The sequence below is a fragment of the Urocampus carinirostris genome, chromosome 16, assembly GCF_059441175.1.
Source record: "Urocampus carinirostris isolate Australia breed hairy pipefish chromosome 16, RoL_Ucar_1.0, whole genome shotgun sequence".
Taxonomy (NCBI): domain Eukaryota; kingdom Metazoa; phylum Chordata; class Actinopteri; order Syngnathiformes; family Syngnathidae; genus Urocampus; species Urocampus carinirostris.
The window spans coordinates 20,232,402-20,245,869 of NC_142364.1; the positions used below are offsets into that span (position 1 = coordinate 20,232,402).

Consider the following 13,468-nt stretch of genomic DNA (forward strand, 5'->3'; position numbering starts at 1 on the left):
TGCTGCACAAAAAAGTTTTGATTTAAGGTCGCCAACGTGTTAACCGACAGCACCGGGTAGCCCCCAAGTAGCCTGTGCACTGGTTTAAAAATAGCTCATCAGTGATGAGTTAGATTTATTTTCTGGGACAAATAAAAACACTTATGGAAAGTGTAATTAATTTTATGTTTTATTACTATCAGTGAAATAAACAATGTCTTGACATACATGATTGATCTTAATAATAATTCTTAAAACATCCTATTCTAATTAGTTTATCAGTTACGTATGTAATCGACAATCATTCATGAGGAAGATGCTTTTGTGATACTACGAGCCCCTTTTAGCGTCATCCTATATAATAACCTCATGATTGACCTTTAGATTATAAGAGTCTATATTACAAACACAAAACATTGTCACATAATTGCAATTTTTAAAGAAAACACCCAAAATGTTTTAATGACACAAAAACCTCCTATAAGGACCCTTGAAAATGTAATTTATATTTGCTTGTGCATCTTTAAATCTTCAAATCAAGAGCTAGCACATTGAGGTTTACACTATATGTGTGATTTTCAATGTACTTCTTTTAGGTGTTCAGCTGGGGTGATGGAGAATATGGGAAACTGGGCCACAGCAATAGTGCGACACAGAAATACCCTAAGCTCATTCAAGGACCGCTGACAGGCAAAGTGAGAGAATGTGCTTTCTGGAGAAACTGAAAAATGATACATTTTGAAAAGTGATTTGTCGACCTCTATTTCAGGTTGTTTTGTGTGTGTCAGCTGGCTACAGGCACAGTGCTGCTGTGACCAACGATGGCGAGCTTTACACATGGGGCGAAGGAGACTTTGGCAGGCTTGGTGAGTCTTTTTTTTCTTAATTATCACTCTTGAATCAACATAGCAACAATCTAGTGTCTTTTCATATTTACCGTGCAGGTCATAGTGACAGCCAGGGCCGGAACACTCCGACTTTAGTAAAGGACATCAGTGGTGTTGGGCAGGTGGCATGCGGTAGCTCGCACACCATCGCTGTAGCCCAGGATGGACGTACTGTGTGGTCCTTTGGTGGAGGCGACAACGGTTTGCACACCACGATAAACTTTCAAATTGTCTGTGGTCTTTGAACTCTAATACACTGGGCCTTACCTACAGGTAAACTCGGGCATGGTGACACGAATCGAGTATATCGCCCAAAGATCATTGAAGCCTTGCATGGATGCATCATCAGGAAGGTTTGTGCCGGGAGTCAGGCATCTCTTGCCCTCACGTCTGCTGGACAGGTGAGATTTTGATTCAGGCATCGGTAAAACGTGAAATAAGTGGAGCTAGAATTGTGATTTATTGCAGGTGTTTGCATGGGGTAGTGGCTCATGTTTAGGGTGTGGGTCATCTGAGACCACATCCCTAAAACCCCGATTTATAGAGGACCTGAGCATCACCAAGGTCATCGACATCTCATGCGGAGACAGCCACTGTCTGGCGCTTTCACACGGTATATAAAAAAACAAAAATGATGATTTTTTTATTGCTTCTCACTCATGAATATTTTTTTTCTTGTTCGCAGAGAATGAAGTTTACGCATGGGGAAATAACACCATGGGCCAGTGTGGGCAAGGCCACAGCTCCACACCCATTACGAAACCCAAGAAAGTTCTAGGTCTGGAGGGGGTGTCCATTCAGCAGATCACGGCGGGAACTTCCCACAGCTTGGCTTGGACTGCTGTACCCACTGACAGGTAAAGACTTGAGCTATAAACACACCAGCACTCCTGCCAAAAGCCTCACTATTATCCCTATTTCTCCCTTTACAGCCTCGATGATTTTGGTAACATTTTCTAAATTTGTAAACTTCTGTGCTAGATTAAATATTTTTCTAGTACTTCCTCAAGCCCACATTTTCTTACCATGTACAAAATATATTTACAAAGTAGAGAGTCTTAATTTGATGCAAGAGGTGTTTCTACTTTCAAGGTACAAAAAGCTGTTAAAGGAATTACATGAGTTTCTTTTGTTAGGAATAAAAATTGCATTGAGGCGAATATAATTTAGAAAATTGTGTTAATCTTTCTATTTTTAAGATATATGTCCAAAAACACATTTTTAACCATCGTTAATAGTGAACTGAATTAGAATATTAATTATATAACAAGTCAAGTCATGTTTATTTGTATAGCCCTTAATCACAAGGAGTCTCAACAAAATATTAATTAAAAGAAAATAATGGTATTTTGACAAAAATATGTGTAGATAACAGTAAAGCAAAACAAAAAAGTAAAGACAAGAACAAGTTTAGCAGCCAGGGTTATATTAGCTTGTTGTGTGCTGTGATCAAGATCTGTGTCTTCTTGTTGTTTAATTGCAAAATGAAAGGATCATCGCCGTGATCAATTTAGAAGTGCACACCTTCTATGTAATATCATTGAAGACATGCATAATAATTAACTGCAAAAAGGTAGGGATCGGCCCAGCTAAAACCAGGTAGCACTTATAATGTTGCTGCTTTCTAAACTGTATGCTAAATTCCACTGGCCTTTTTCTAATGTATATAAATTGAACTATTCAGGTTTAATGAGCTAAAACTGCTCCTTATATTAACCATATAGCATTGACATTGTTTTTTTATTCATTTTTTTTGTGTGTCTATTGCCAGGCAGCTAGTGGCATGGCACAGACCTTTCTGTGTGGACCTGGAAGAGAGCACCTTTACTTACCTGCGCAGCTTCCTTGAAAGCTACTGTGATGGCATTGAGGAAGACGCCCCTCAGGCACCATTCTTATCCAAGCAGTATGTGCATTGGTTTTAAATAATTTGTTACTATTGTGTGTATAAGATACCCTTGAACCTCCAACAAAAAGTATTTATAGTATTATTTGACAGCACTGAATCTCTATATTGGTTGCCACAGGGAGCATCATCAGTTCATTTTGTTGTGCATGAAGCTGCTTTCAATCCATCTTTCTCTGGCTCACGCTGGGGGAACCGGTGCTATGGTTTTGGGGGCTCAGGGCAGGCCCCTCAGGAATCTACTCTTCAGACTTATAGACACCAACATGCCTGATTCCATGCAAGAGGTAGTCTTTCTCATCATAATGAGATTTGAGTTAAGATTTTTGAGTAAGACTGTGGGCATATATCCATTAGTCTCTTCATCCATCTGCATAGGCGGTTATAAACACTCTCACCATTGGCGCCTCGCTGCTCTTGCCTCCACTAAAGGAACGGACAGAGTTACTCCTCTCCCTCCTTCCTCAGGGCCCACAAAGTCTAAATGTTCTCTCCAAAGGGCAAGTAAGTGCACTTATGATCCAAACGGACAAAATAACTTGCACAAAGAGTTCACACGTATGAGTAACAAATCGAATGTAAAATGGAATGTGTACCTATATATTCTGCTATAATGGCCTTATAAGTATGGTTGGACAATAAGTCAATAATTGTAAATATTGGCATTTACATACGTTTGTGCGAGTTATGATTTTACCTTTGAGGTAAAACCGATTTAAAATGTATTATTTATGTCTGAACATATAGCACAAAATGTATTATAAAACAATGAAACATATTTTAAAGAAGAAACGGTTGGGTGAGGGTTATTGTTAAAACTCACGTACAATTATAATCATTCAGACTGACTTATAATATCAAAATATTATTTTCAGACTATTTTTCCCTGCTCTACCTAAAAGAAATATTGTGAGTGAGCTTGTGGGATATTTTGATAGCACATCATACAGAAGAATAATTTAGTCTATGTACAATATTTCAAGGTATTAAAATCACACCCCTAGTTCTTGTCAGTTTGTGCAAATGACTCAGGGAGGGACAGAAAATGTGTGAGAAAAGATCTTTTCTCTGCATAATTATTCTCTACCTTAAAAGAAATGTTGGACTAAAAATGTTGCGCTGCAATAAGATTAAACTCATGTTAACAGAGTAATATGTTTTGATATTTTGTTGTTTGCATGTTGTAGCGTCTACAGTTGGAGATGGTCCTCAGTAGCCTCCAAGACCAGAGTCACATGGCATCTTTACTTGGTTACAGCAGTTTTGGGGACATGGCAAACCTCGTGCCACCTCTGACAAATGCAACATCTGCCCGAGCTCCCTCATCCTCCACTACTTCCTCAGAAGCATACGACCCATTTCACTTAGCAGAGATGCTTCTCAGAACCCTTTTGCTCAGTATTGGCTTTTATACGGTAAGAATAATAAGAATTCAACTTTGAAATCATTAATAAATTTATGTCGCCTCCTCGCTACACCTTTATATATGTGATCTTATAGGAGCGAGCATTTGGGGAGTTGGAGAAAAACAGTGATAAACTGCTATTAAGTGGTAGTCAACGAGAGTCTGAGCCTCCTTCATATTTTCATCAACTTCTCTCAGGACTTCACAAACACATATTTGCCCATTGCTACATCCACTTCAGCCTTGAGGTACAGTGTACAAATCTGGTGTCATGCTTATTTTATTGCAGATTTGTTTGAATTTTTCTAGATTTGTTTTCTAAAAATAAACACATGTTAATTAATTATTGCAGAATTCCTATCAAAAAGACTGTTTTCCCACCCAGCCTTTTGAGTTTTTAACTGTGTTACTTTGTGTAATTTTCTCGCCAAAATATGACAATTTTTTGCAAAGAGATTAGATATGGCACTCCAGGATAAACAAGATAATCATGTAATAAAGACTGAAAAAAAGTAAAACGAGGCCGGAAATATTTACAAGGTAATGCTTGAAGTCTGACCTAAGTCTTTATTGCAATTTCCTTTTTTAATAATAGTGCGAAGAAAAGAAGTGCAATTACAGTTGGCAGCAGACCCATGCCCAGCGCAACTGGCAAGATATATATTTTTAACAGTCTTACACGCTTGTTTAGGGTGAGGATGTGCTTTAATGCTGTCGATGTTACCTTTGTGTAATCTTGCACCAAACTCCATGATACATTGTTTTTAATTACTCATTTCTGACTGTAGCATGAAGTAAAATATTTTATTTCTGCAACGTAATTGAGTAGAGTCTTAGATTGCCGATATTCACCAAGAGTTTCCACAATCAATTGGTTACAAACTCAGTACCGTGTTTTGGTCTTGTTTCAAATCAAGAGAAACTTGTGAAGTTACTGGGTAGGAAAATGTAATTACCTGGGGGACAACGTCACTTTAGTTTTATTGTATGAATATAAACAGCCAATAAAACACAATGGAAAATCAATAGATTGTGAAAAGCAAATAGTTAACACCTCATCTATGTTGATGTCTGCCTTTCTCACTGCCTTTTAGGATGACAGCAGTGTAAAATTACTGAATGAGCATCTTCACTTGATGTTCTCATGCGCTGCGGAGACCCTTAGAAGATCAACCAAGTTGTTGAAGGACAGCTGCCTGGATATGCGGATGATGAAAAAACTTCACGGTAAGAACATGCTTGAAGCCATTTGAATGGTGATATTTGGCCTCAATGATGTTTTGCATCCATATTAATGTCCCTTTTGTCATAATTCACTTTTGGTTTGTTCCTAAACAACCTTCCCCCTTTCCTGGTATCCAGTGGTGTTGTATAACTCCATGGCAGGAGGCCTGCTGTGTCAGGTCATGTACTCGCTGCTCCTGCTGCCTCTCAGCACAGCCCAGCCTCTTCTTGGCGACTTGTTGGATTTGTTGGAGAACCTTGACAGTTTCAACCGGTTGCTGCCAGAAACAGGCCTGCTTGAAGAAAAGGAGTTGGAGGTCGAGGCCTCCAGACCCCTTTCTGGTTTGTGTGTCGTTTACGGCAATATGCTTTCCAATGTCTTCAATACTCACCTGTGCTAATCCCGTGGCTTATCTAGAAACAAGTGAAGATCAAAAAGAAGAGGAAGAGTGCACATGGCTTTGGCTGTTAGATCTGGAGCGCTCTGTAGCACTAGCTGTGGGGCGCTGCCTTGGTGGTATGATGCAGGGCCTGCCGCCTTCTCCCCAGGAAAAATCTTCTGAGTTTTGGCTGTCCAACGTGCTCCTCCGAAATGGCCTTGTAGTGAACTATGAGGAGCTTGGTCGGTTTATTATTTTTATTCCAAACCCATTTCCCACATGTATACTGTAGTTTCCATGTTAACATGCCATTTTCCTGCTTGTCCTTTTAGATTCCAGCATGGCATGGCTTGCTGATGTTGTGCTGCTGGGGGGAAGCGACTCAAGGCTGTCTGAGCTGAGCCTGAACCAGGAATCTCTGATATTACTCGAAGTGGCTTTGGGATCCTCCAGAGGAGCTGCCGGTTGTCTCCTAAAGAAGATGGAGGACTTTGCTTTCAGCCGAGGTAAATTGTTACTTAACTGCCTTGATTTTAACTTGACTTTATGGCATTTTATGTTAATAATGTATAATAATTTACTCACAATGTCATGCATTCTTCTATGTGGAAAAAGCTGGAGCAGGCATAGTTCTCATTAACAATCTGATAAATTAAGTTGGATAGAAACACGTTTAGTCATAGGTTAATTTCAGGTTACAATCATATTTCTCACCAGAAATTATTTTAGCTCTTTAAGAAAATTTTCTTTTTAAAAAAAGGGTCAATTATTACTTGATTCCCTTCATTTTAACCCGACTTGATGACAATTTCTGTTAACTATCTATCATGATTTACTCACAATGTCTTCATTCTTCTACGTGACATTAGCTGGGACAGGCAAAAATATTTTTCGACATTCAATTAATTCATACCCTTCATCAACAGACTCGGATTACGTTAGATAGAAACACTTATAGTAATAGGTTTAATTTAGGTTAGTGACACGCCATCTAATTTATTACAAGAACTTGTCTTGGCACTTTAAAAACAGTCCAAAATGATCTTCTCACTTTGAGAGCAGAGTGGGAGAGTGGAGGATCTTCGTGCGATGGTTTGCTTGAGGCCGTCTGTCGCTGCAGTTTGGCAGCGCTTCTGAAGCACACCGGGATACCGGATAAGGAATACTGGCAGGACAGGTTAGTAACACAATGTCCTCATATTGGTTTGATGTACGTCAAATGTCCAAAAGCATCTTAACAAAAGCGTATGTTGTGTTTAATTAAATTAGTGTGTAGTAAGTTGCTTGTTAAGATTGCATAACACATTTTTCTTGCTTTTATTTTATTTTTATTTTTTTTGTAGGCCTTGATTCACTTCAGTGAATTAGCACTGGTTGGATTCTAAATTTCCCAGTTGTTCTTGTTAGTTTAGAATAGGTTAATTTAACTACAATTCCTTGTAGCAAATTGGGCCTAGTAGATCCCTTGTTCCATTATTATACCTTTTAGTGCTGTAAACCATTGTATTCGTCCAAGGAAGAAATATTTTAAGATAGGAATGGTTGTTTCTCATGTTTCTTTTTCTTCCTTTGTGTGGTTTGGTGTCATTTACTGTATTTAATTCCTTCACATTGCTGACCATCGCTGGTAACACATTACTATTCCGACTGCCATATGCCACTACCAATCAGACTACTATTAGATGTGTACTAATGAAAAATGGATATTATAATGGACTAAAATAATGTGTTCTTTTTCAGATTCGAGCCCTGCAAGAAGCTAGTAGATGTTTTTGAATGTGTTTATAAAATAAGAGCATCTCTATTGGCCCATAAAAACTCTCCCCGGACCTCACAGGTGCTCTCTGTTGTGAAACAGGTACTACTGCTTTGTATGAATATATTGTATTATCGTGAATAAATACTTATAATCTTTTAAAATATTGGTAGCCCTCTCAATGTCAGAGTCCTGCATCAGAAGAGCCAGGGGCTTCTCTGGTGAGAGAAAGTGAGCGATTGTCGGTAGGTCAATGCAGTCGGGAGGTTCAGGTTCCGCCGGCTCCTGAAGCCAACCACAACCAGGACCATGATGACACAGCAGTGGAATCATTGGTCAGCAATCGCATAGATCTCACAGGTTAGTGACAAAATCTTAGCTCCCATTTTTTAGCGTTTATCTCATTAGATCCTTTGGTGTAAATATAGTTGTAGCCTGCATTTCAGCCATAGTAGTCTGTGTATGATGATCTGGACTGAGATTGTATATTCTTTAGGATATTTTTGGTGGTTGCAATGTCGGCAAATCTAATATGCTTGTTCTTTGAAGCTTGAGTTTGACCACCAACCATACTACTCAACTAAACCATATTTGTTTTTTCTCTTATAGTTTTTGATTTAATCTCAACAATGTTACCACTGTTACAGAAGTCCTGGAGTCCTTTATGGCAACACGGGAGGCAATGCAGGTTCAGCAGAATATGACCGTGTATGAGTCCTTTGGGACTTCAACACTTTCTGGCACTGTGGAGAGCCCGGTCACTCCTCACAGAGAGCCTGATCCCAGACAGCAATGGGACATCAGGAGAGAATCAGAGGAGGAGCACTTGCCTTTCCCTGCCACGTGTCGTCTCCTTGTCTCCCGGTGTCTTTTTCTTCTGTTGGGAGTTTACCCTGCCTGGAAAGAACCCAAAGAGAATCATGCATCCCATTCGAGCACCAGGTAAAATCAGTAGTGATATCCAATGTGTTATAAACACACTTGTTTTAACACTGTTATTTCAACCAACATTCTAGGACATCTACCTCGTCATTTGGCATGAGATACCAGGTAATATAGTTTTAGATTATATCGTTGTTTGACTTGTTGTCACATTTGCTTTTTTTAATTTAGTCTGGCCAATCAAAGAGCTCCCTGGGTTCACACAATCACAAACTGGGTAAGTGTTATATGTAAAAGTGGATTCATTCTAATTTTTATGTTTTTTAATGAAATATTGATAATAATAATTCACCAAATTATTAAGTAATCAGTATTTCCATGTGGTTTGCAGGAGATCCCTACAAAACACATGAAATCTACATTAAAATATTCCAAAATATACAAAACAGTTTTAGGTTTTTACACTCACAATTTAAAGTAAAAAAACACACACAATTAACACAAACACACAAACCAATTAAATCTAAAATAAAAATAGTATCTCTTCAGTACTGTGTATAAATGATACAATGCAAAACCAATAACGACTTTACAATTCTATTTTTGAATGCACTCTGCTTTGGAACAATCAAAATCATTAAAATGAGTCAAGATTTTGCTATTTTTTTTGTTTTTATGCAAACAGTACTTTCTTTCTTTTTGTCTTCTGTATTGAAATGAATTATTACCCAACACCTATAGAGCCCTTTCCATGTTTGTAAACAAGTGTCACGTAGCCAAGCTGCGGGTGCATTGTTAAAGCAGAATGGCATAATTCATGTCAGTTAATACCAGCTCAGTGAAACAAAAAGATTGTAAATCATAGATAGGAACAGCTAAAAACAGCACAAAGTATGTGCTAGCAGCAAGATACGGCCTTAATTTAAGTCATCGAAAAATGTCCTTTTGTTCGGCTCTGGATTTCTTCCTTTGAAAGGACTGGGGGAAAAACCGGCCTTGTTAGTGCTTGAAAAGGGCTTAAATTCGGCCATGAAAAGGTGTACAAATCCTAGATAAACCAAAATATCTAAAAAACCTGAATGTTTTTTCCCTTTACTTACAGGCATGCCTCTCTGTTCACTAAACGTCATGAAAGACGCTTGGGACCGTCTTCGGCAGTGCATAAGCCCGACCTACCCGGGCCCGGCCCAATTTGGCGACAACTCCCAGCTGATCCTGGACCAGGCACTCCAATTTGTGTGTGGGAACTTGCTCCAGTCTACAGTTGCCAGCCAGGCTTGTTGTGAAGCTGATCCTAATGCTATAGCCGTTGCCATTTCGCAACAGCAACACAGGGCTCAGGTGTGCACACATAAAACCATTCATATTAAAGATAGATAAGAATAAGACGCCCCTTGGTTAAATTGTAAATGACGGACTAAATCTATCAGTCTTAAGGATAAAATATTATTGCCAAGTTTCCTTTTTTGTCAGATGCGCCTAGAGGCCTTCCATCAAATGTCATCCTTCCTGTCCAAGATGGAGGAAAAGTGTGGCCCTCAGCCTTTTCCTACCTTGTTGCAATCAGTGCAGCTCCAGTTCCTTTCTGGCTGCTTTGCCCTGGGAACACAAATCATGGGTTCTCCCTCGGGTTCTCATTATGAAATGCGTCATTACACGGTATCGATGTGGTGGTTTTGTCTAAGTCGCCATTTTTTCCCCCCATTACTAATGGATTCTGACTTAATGCGTTTTTCCATTTAGGCTGGAACCCATTCAGCTGCTGTTGACAAACAAAGAGAGTTACAATGTGCAGCGCACTCATTCTACCAGCAAGTGGTGCATGTTCTCAAACAGAGGGTCCTGCGTGAGAAAAAAGAACCAGGTATTCCATCTTCCCTAGTTTTATTTTTGACTGACATAATGCTGATCTACTAGTGTTCCCTTATTAACAAAAACGTTCTTTAAGCACTTTACGAAGCGCCCTTCAAACAATCGCTTCATTTATTTTTTTAAATTATTTTTAGCTATTCAAACCGATTGATGAAACTTGTAATTAATGCCCTAAGCTGAACTGCGATTTCAAAAGTGAATCGCTAGTGAACTGTGTTCTAGATATTTAATTAAATAGCCTATAATCTTTCTGGTCATTAATATTGTTTTTGTTCATCAGGTTCATGCCAACACATTTTGCTGGCCACCATTTTTGCACTGAACTTTAGCTACCAGCCATTGGATTTGATATTGGTGGTCAAGCACGGCATCCTGGAGCTGCTCTGCATTCTGACCGACCACAGTTGTGCCCTTATGAACCAGGGCTGGCTCGCCATCTCCACATCAGGATGTCCACTGTTGAGTGGTGCCGTCAAGCTGGCATGTACCCGCTTGCTCCAGATCTTTGCTGTCACTTCAAGGTGATATTAAAGACTTTGTTAGAGGAAGTTTGTAACACAAACACTAATCTAAGGTGACCAAAACGACGGTTTGCTTTTAGTTCCTGCGAAGATCTGCTCCCTCTCGAGATTTCCCATTCTCTCATGGAGGTAATGTGCCATCATCTCCAAAATGTACTGCGTGCATTCCATCAGCAGCAAGCTACTGAGAGGCTAACAGCAGAGACATCTATGGCAGAAGTGGCGGAAGAGGACAGAGTAAGGTTAAAAGGTGTGAAACATGTTGGTTTTGGTTCAAATCCAGAATGTAATAATGGATTTGGTTAGCTGCCATGTTATTTGTCATTGGCAGTTATTAAAATAAGCTACTGTAGCCGGGGTGGCGAACACGTTCGACACAAAGAGCCGAAATTTTTAACTGTGAGAGTCAAAGAGCCACACCGCGCACTGACCGGCATTAGACGTAACCGAGGCAGATGATTGGCAGTCAGTTATGTGTCCACAGCAGCATGGAAACAACAAATCTGCCAAATTAATTTCAAAATATTATTTATTATTTGTTATTAACTCTGATGGATTCAAGTGTGTTTTAAGAGGGCAAAAAAAAACTAAACATGAAACGAGGCAAAGAGCCACAGTATATAAAAAATATGATGAGGCAAAGAGCCGCATTCTTATTGGCCAAGAGCCGTATGCGGCTCTAGAGCCGCGTGTTCGCTACCCCTGTACTATAGGGATAGGTAGGCAGATAATAGCAATGTCCTTAGTATCTTGTAAACTAATGTATTTAATATTGGTTAAGGCTGACAATGTTAAGTGTGTGATCATTAAAACACTTTCATATGCATGTTCACAATATTTTTCCTTCTCTTCTAGTGAGAGAAAGCAGCCGAGTGCTTGAATGTCAGCTCGGCGATTTTCTGGTGTTCCTTAGGCGAGTGTTGTCTTCTCGAGTAATGAAAACACTCTCCTCGTTCATCAAGTGGGTTGACCCCCTCATGGACATCATTTCACACAAGTCATCTCTAGGTATTTAAATTACACACATATGGACAAAATTATACATTTATACATTGGGTTTGTGTTTATAAATGTACACTTTGCTTAAGGGTCACCATGCTTCCAGAACCTGCGCACTAAACTCTTGGCCTTTCATGTATTGGAACGATTGTTGCCTGCTTGTTCTGAGCCTGAATATGTTCAGAAGGTGAGATTTGTAAAGTACAAATTACGTTACTCAGCTACACATGAAGTGGAACCTTTTTTTGTAGTACAAAAACAATAATGCTACTGGTAAACAAACTATGTGCCAAATTAAACTTGAATCACGATTAAAGTCCAATGTTGAAATGTATTGAAAAAAGTGCAAAACCTCTAGTTGGCCATTAGTTAACTAGTAAGATGGGAAGGCTGTTCTGACCCTCTTAGAGGGATCAAAGGCAAAACACAACTAAAATGTTTCTTCATGCCTATTATTGTAAAATAGAAAGTAGTGGAACAACATGTATATGTTAGTATACAGTAAATACAGCCTCATACTGAAGAGACAGGGTAGCATTGATAACATTATTCTTAAACGTTACTATATTTTTTTCCTGTGTTTTTTTTCACAGATTGTAAAACAACTCTTTCAGCTGATGTCTTTTTACATGTGGGAGGAACCTCTGGAATGCATCACCCTAAAGGATCCCACAGTAAAGGTATATCTTGAATAAAAATCTCTACGTTTTCAATTTTAGTACAATATTCAACTCCTATATGAAGAAAATAGGAGCAATATTGTGTTTTTTTTGTTTTATTGTTACTTAACATTACTCATTACTTGTTATTAAAATAAATACCATATGATATTGAGTTTTTCCCAATTTTGAAAATAAAAATCAAACTGCATTTTTTGTTTTATTTTTTTGTAATAGAATCCAAACAGCACTGATGAATGTATTTGCATTGGGGATTTTTCGTTCGACCCGCATAAGATAACGTGCTGTTCATTGGAGAGCGGCAACGTTCTGTCACACGGCACTGGAGGAAAAGGTTATGGTCTGGCAACCACGGCCATAACTTCAGGATGCTTCATTTGGAAGGTAAACAAACCTATCGTGCTGTAAAAAATATGATGCTCATACAATTTTCAAAAATGCCAACTATTCACTTGTGTTTGTTCTGTAATCAGATGTATTGATTTGAAAACGGACAAATGTAAAATCTACAAAATCATGCCCTTTTAAGAAAATGCAATATTTACAGGGTTTGTACGGGTGCTTGAAAGCCATGAAAATGCTTGAATTCTAATGTTGTGTTTTCAAGGTTTGAAAGGTGTTCGCATTTTGGGTGAAGTGCTCGTAAATGCATGAAATGGTTTCCATGTTTGTTGGAAGTCTGAATTGATAGTCCAAACATTACATGGAGAATCACATAACAAGTCTGCTTAAAATTGACACTGACGCGCTTTCTCTGGTGGCTTTGCTTTGCCATTGCATTTCTTTCTCCTTTGTCGTCAATGGCAGCTGACATTAGTTTATATGGCATTGTCCAATAAAGTGTGGTCAACCCCCCTTCGGCTTGCGCACAAGAGAACAGGTGCATGCTACACCTAAACAGGTCACTATGAGGTGTTTATGAGTGCAAGGATTACGTATCAATTGTGGACATTTATTATTAGCCATGTTAAAAATTA

At 38.9% G+C, this 13,468-nt stretch overlaps 1 protein-coding gene across 1 annotated transcript in view; it reads left to right on the top strand.

Moving 5' to 3' along the window:
• LOC148350671 (putative E3 ubiquitin-protein ligase HERC1) overlaps positions 1 to 13,468 on the top strand; it is a 52,764-nt gene that overhangs the window by 10,119 nt on the left and 29,177 nt on the right. Inside the window, exons 6-35 of the mRNA XM_088355527.1 lie at positions 576 to 674; positions 749 to 845; positions 924 to 1,067; positions 1,140 to 1,267; positions 1,335 to 1,479; positions 1,552 to 1,723; positions 2,638 to 2,772; positions 2,894 to 3,059; positions 3,151 to 3,276; positions 3,960 to 4,187; positions 4,273 to 4,425; positions 5,272 to 5,404; positions 5,540 to 5,743; positions 5,820 to 6,023; positions 6,114 to 6,287; positions 6,844 to 6,958; positions 7,522 to 7,639; positions 7,711 to 7,897; positions 8,185 to 8,479; positions 8,554 to 8,587; positions 8,651 to 8,696; positions 9,522 to 9,760; positions 9,893 to 10,078; positions 10,163 to 10,283; positions 10,572 to 10,812; positions 10,893 to 11,062; positions 11,668 to 11,820; positions 11,901 to 11,998; positions 12,405 to 12,491; positions 12,708 to 12,875. Coding sequence (XP_088211653.1) covers positions 576 to 674; positions 749 to 845; positions 924 to 1,067; positions 1,140 to 1,267; positions 1,335 to 1,479; positions 1,552 to 1,723; positions 2,638 to 2,772; positions 2,894 to 3,059; positions 3,151 to 3,276; positions 3,960 to 4,187; positions 4,273 to 4,425; positions 5,272 to 5,404; positions 5,540 to 5,743; positions 5,820 to 6,023; positions 6,114 to 6,287; positions 6,844 to 6,958; positions 7,522 to 7,639; positions 7,711 to 7,897; positions 8,185 to 8,479; positions 8,554 to 8,587; positions 8,651 to 8,696; positions 9,522 to 9,760; positions 9,893 to 10,078; positions 10,163 to 10,283; positions 10,572 to 10,812; positions 10,893 to 11,062; positions 11,668 to 11,820; positions 11,901 to 11,998; positions 12,405 to 12,491; positions 12,708 to 12,875 — 4,566 coding nt within the window. The remainder of the gene's footprint in view (positions 1 to 575; positions 675 to 748; positions 846 to 923; positions 1,068 to 1,139; positions 1,268 to 1,334; positions 1,480 to 1,551; positions 1,724 to 2,637; positions 2,773 to 2,893; positions 3,060 to 3,150; positions 3,277 to 3,959; positions 4,188 to 4,272; positions 4,426 to 5,271; positions 5,405 to 5,539; positions 5,744 to 5,819; positions 6,024 to 6,113; positions 6,288 to 6,843; positions 6,959 to 7,521; positions 7,640 to 7,710; positions 7,898 to 8,184; positions 8,480 to 8,553; positions 8,588 to 8,650; positions 8,697 to 9,521; positions 9,761 to 9,892; positions 10,079 to 10,162; positions 10,284 to 10,571; positions 10,813 to 10,892; positions 11,063 to 11,667; positions 11,821 to 11,900; positions 11,999 to 12,404; positions 12,492 to 12,707; positions 12,876 to 13,468) is intronic.